Source organism: Canis lupus, chromosome 33 (genome assembly GCF_011100685.1).
Source record: "Canis lupus familiaris isolate Mischka breed German Shepherd chromosome 33, alternate assembly UU_Cfam_GSD_1.0, whole genome shotgun sequence".
NCBI lineage: Eukaryota > Metazoa > Chordata > Mammalia > Carnivora > Canidae > Canis > Canis lupus.
Window position 1 is genome coordinate 5502785 of NC_049254.1, and position 4018 is coordinate 5506802.

General features: G+C 35.9%; 1 protein-coding gene across 1 annotated transcript; it reads left to right on the plus strand.

Annotated features, from left to right (window-relative positions):
* The first annotated feature begins 1759 nt into the window (after positions 1-1759).
* OR5H13 (olfactory receptor family 5 subfamily H member 13) lies at positions 1760-2731 on the plus strand. The gene has a single exon (XM_038582473.1). It carries the CDS (start codon positions 1802-1804, stop codon positions 2729-2731), a length of 930 nt encoding a protein of 309 aa, XP_038438401.1. The 5' UTR covers positions 1760-1801.
* Positions 2732-4018: the final 1287 nt, after the last annotated feature.

Here is a 4018-nt window from a genome sequence, read left to right on the forward strand (position 1 = left end):
CAGCAAAGCATATATCACCTGGATGTCCAGAGGACACTCTCTCTACAAACTGGCACTGCATCCTCATTTCAATGATTTTTCAAAATTTGAATATAGTTGACACACAATGTTGCATTAGTTTCAGGCGTACAACACAGTGCTTTGACTCGTTTGTATTTCGTGCTAGGTTGATCCCAAGTACAGCTGTCATCTGTTGCCATACATTGCTATTACAATATTGTTGACTATATTCTTTATGCTGTGACTTTTATCCATGACTTCTTCATTTCAAAACTGGAAGCCTAATCTCCCACCCTCCTTCACCATTTTGCCCAATTTTCCACCTCCTATGTCTCTGGCAAACAAGTTGTTCTCTGTATTTTTAGGTCTGATTCTTCTCTTTGTTTATTCATTTTTTTAGACATCACATATGGGTAAAATCATATGGTATTTGTCTTTCTCATTCAGACTTATTTCATTTAGTGTAATAGCCTGTTGTATCAAATGGCCTGATCTTATCCTTTTCTATAGCTGGGTAATATCCCGTATACATATCTATATCTATACACACACACATACTTGCTTATTCATTTGTCTATAGGTGGACACTTAAGTTGCTTCGATATCTTGGCTATTCTAAATAAGGCTGCAATAAACATAGGGGTGCACGTTTCTTTTTTTTATTTAAATTTAATTTGCCAACATATAATCTCCAGTGCTCATCTCATGTATGTATTTTCAAATTGCTGTTTTCATTTTCTTTGGGTAAATGAAAATCTACCCAGTCACAAAGTGACTCCTATTCTTCACTGACCATCCTTTCACCTCCAATGCGTCACAAGAAGTGATGATGTCTCTACATTCTGAACTCTTTTCCATCGATCCCAGTGTCATTTCACCCATGGACTAGCTATACCACATGCATTTGAATCACTTGGGGAGCAGGTTAAGATGCAGATTTACTAGATTTCATTCTTGACCCAGTAAATCTAATTCTAAAGAAACCCTCACAATCTATATTTTGCATGAAAAGTTCCTCAGAGAATTCCAATGTGTATTCTTGTTTGAAAACCAGTAGACAGCAGTAACATTTTCCTGACTGGTATTCCTGACCCCAACTTCATCTCCCTAGGGCCTATTTTCTACACTGCCTATTTTCTAGTGCCACTACACTACAAATCTTATGTGGGATGCCTGGGTGGCTCAATGGTTGAGTGTCTGCCTTTGGCTTGGGTTGTGATCTAGGGGTCCTGGGACTGAGTCATGCATCGGGTTCCCCACAAGGAATCTGCTTCTCCCTCTGCCTATGTCTCTGCCTCTCTCTCTGTGTCTCTCATGAGTAAAGAAATAATATCTTTAAAAAATGAAAATAAATAAAAATAAAAATATTACAGTGCCTCACTCCCTTTTATTCAGTGCATGCTTCTTCCCTGATAAATAATGTTCAAGATCCTTCACATGCTATTCAACTCATTTTATAGCCCAGGCTCTTCAAGCCTCTTTCCCCTTCACCCTATGTCCATATCCTGGACACAGAATTTCTCTTTCATACTCAATCCTATCCCATAAATTTAGTAACCATGTATAATGTCTTTCATTTTCCCCATTCTGTAATCATGGCACATTTAAAAAAATGAAATAATTGCATTTATTTCCAAACCCCCCAAACAGATTCCATCTATCACCAGGTAACACACAAAACTGAGAGGGCATTCGGATGTGCGTAACTTACTTAAACTCTCCTCCCTATATTTCCTGTCATAAATTGACTGAATTTTTGGTCATTTGTTCAATTTCATTTCAGAAAGCACCCAATGAGAACATGGAAAAGGAAAATGCAACATTGCTGATGGAGCTGATTCTCACAGGACTCACACATGAACCACGGTGGAAAATCCCTCTATTTTTGATGTTCTTGGTTTTCTATCTTCTCACTATTGTGGGGAACCTTGGTCTGATTGCTCTCATCTGGAATGATCCTCAGCTTCACATCCCCATGTACTTGTTCCTTGGCAGTCTGGCATTTGTGGATGCTTGGTTATCATCCACAGTGACCCCCAAGATGCTGGTCAGTTTCTTTGCCAAAAGCAAAACGATCTCTCTCTCTGAATGTATGATACAGTTTTTTTCCTTTGCAATCAGTGCAACGACAGAATGCTTTTTGCTGGCAACAATGGCTTATGATCGCTATGTGGCCATATGCAAACCATTAACTTATCCAGTGATTATGTCCAATACACTCTGCATCCGGCTGATACTTTTGTCATTTTTAGGAGGACTTCTTCATGCCATAATTCACAGTTCTTTTTTATTCAGATTAACCTTCTGCAATTCTATCATAGTACATCATTTTTACTGTGATATTATACCATTGTTTAAGATCTCCTGTACTGATCCTTCTATTAATTATCTGATGGTATTTATTTTCTCTGGGTCAATACAAGTCTTCACCATTTTGACTGTTCTTGTCTCCTACACACTAGTGCTCTTTACAATATTAAGAAAGAAGTCGCTACAAGGCATAAAAAAAGCCTTCTCCACCTGTGGGGCCCATCTCTTTTCTGTGTCTTTATACTATGGCCCCCTCCTTTTCATGTATGTGCGCCCTAGATCTGCACAGGCAGATGATCAAGATATGATGGACTCTCTATTTTACACTGTCATAATTCCAGTGTTAAATCCAATGATCTATAGCCTGAGAAATAAGAAAGTTATAGATTCAATGAGAAAAATGTTAAAGAGACATGCTTAGTACTCATAGTAACATCTGTTCTTCTTCCATTAAAATAACACAGAATTGTGCAGATTAGATGTTGCTATATGTTCGCTAGTGTTCAAATGTTTTGCAGGTATAATTGTCCGAGCATTCAAATGCCTTAAAGTGGGAATACAAATAAACCATCATAAATATGTGGATATATTATTGAAAAAGATAGAATTTTATTCAAGTGTTCATGTCATACTAAAATAATTTAAAAATATTTTACATGTTTTTATGTTCAATATTGCTTCATAAATGCATTAAGCAGTGTAATAGTGTAATTTCTGGGAAAAGAATTTGAACGAGTCTTTTATAGCCACACAGTTGTGCAGCTTGACTCACACCACATTTCACTCTACAGTGGGGTCAGGTTGTATTTGAGTGAACAGAGGCAAAAAAGTATAATGAGATATCCGATTTCAGTCTACCCTTGCCCTTCCTCTCTCACCACTAGTTCCACATATGGCCCTACTGATACAACTAAGGATCACATACTAAAACTACTCAACATCTGTCATTGTTACATTATTGATACTTTTATATCATGTTGATATTCTCTTACTTTGCAAACATTGCTGTCAGACTTTTCCATAAACAGAAGCCTAAATGGTATCCTTGTGGAATAACTTTTCAAGGAGTGTTATATCTATCAGATTACATATATATATTTATGTATACAGCATACATATCTAGAACTCTATATATGCATGTTTATATTTGAGATTCACATATATGAACAGATTACATGACATGCACACTTGTAAATATATATTTACATGTGTAAATGTATATATATTATATATATATTCCACAGTAATATATATATACTTATATATTTTTTTTCTGTATATATATATATATTTCATTACCCTGCATAATGAGTATATTTCATTGTAAACTCATTATCCTGCATTTGTGAGCCTGGCCGTGTTTGAAGTACTTTCAAATAAAATCTTAATAGGACTCTGAAATCTCTTTCTTCAAAATTCTTCTACTGACCCTGTGTTTTGCCTAAAAAAATAACTTACTGAAAGCCTTCTGGATACCCTCTTTTGGCATATGTTGTTGTTCATATGGTCTCTCCACAGAGAATGCTTCCTAAGTGTACCCATCTTTCATGTACAATTGAAATGGTATCCTTTCTTCAAAGGTCTTCTTAAATGTTTCACTTCCTTGACACATTTACAGATTACATTGAAGAAGATAAAAATGGTCACTCGTTTGAAACATTGGATATTTTACTTATTCTTCTAGGCCACTAATGGCCATATATAATAT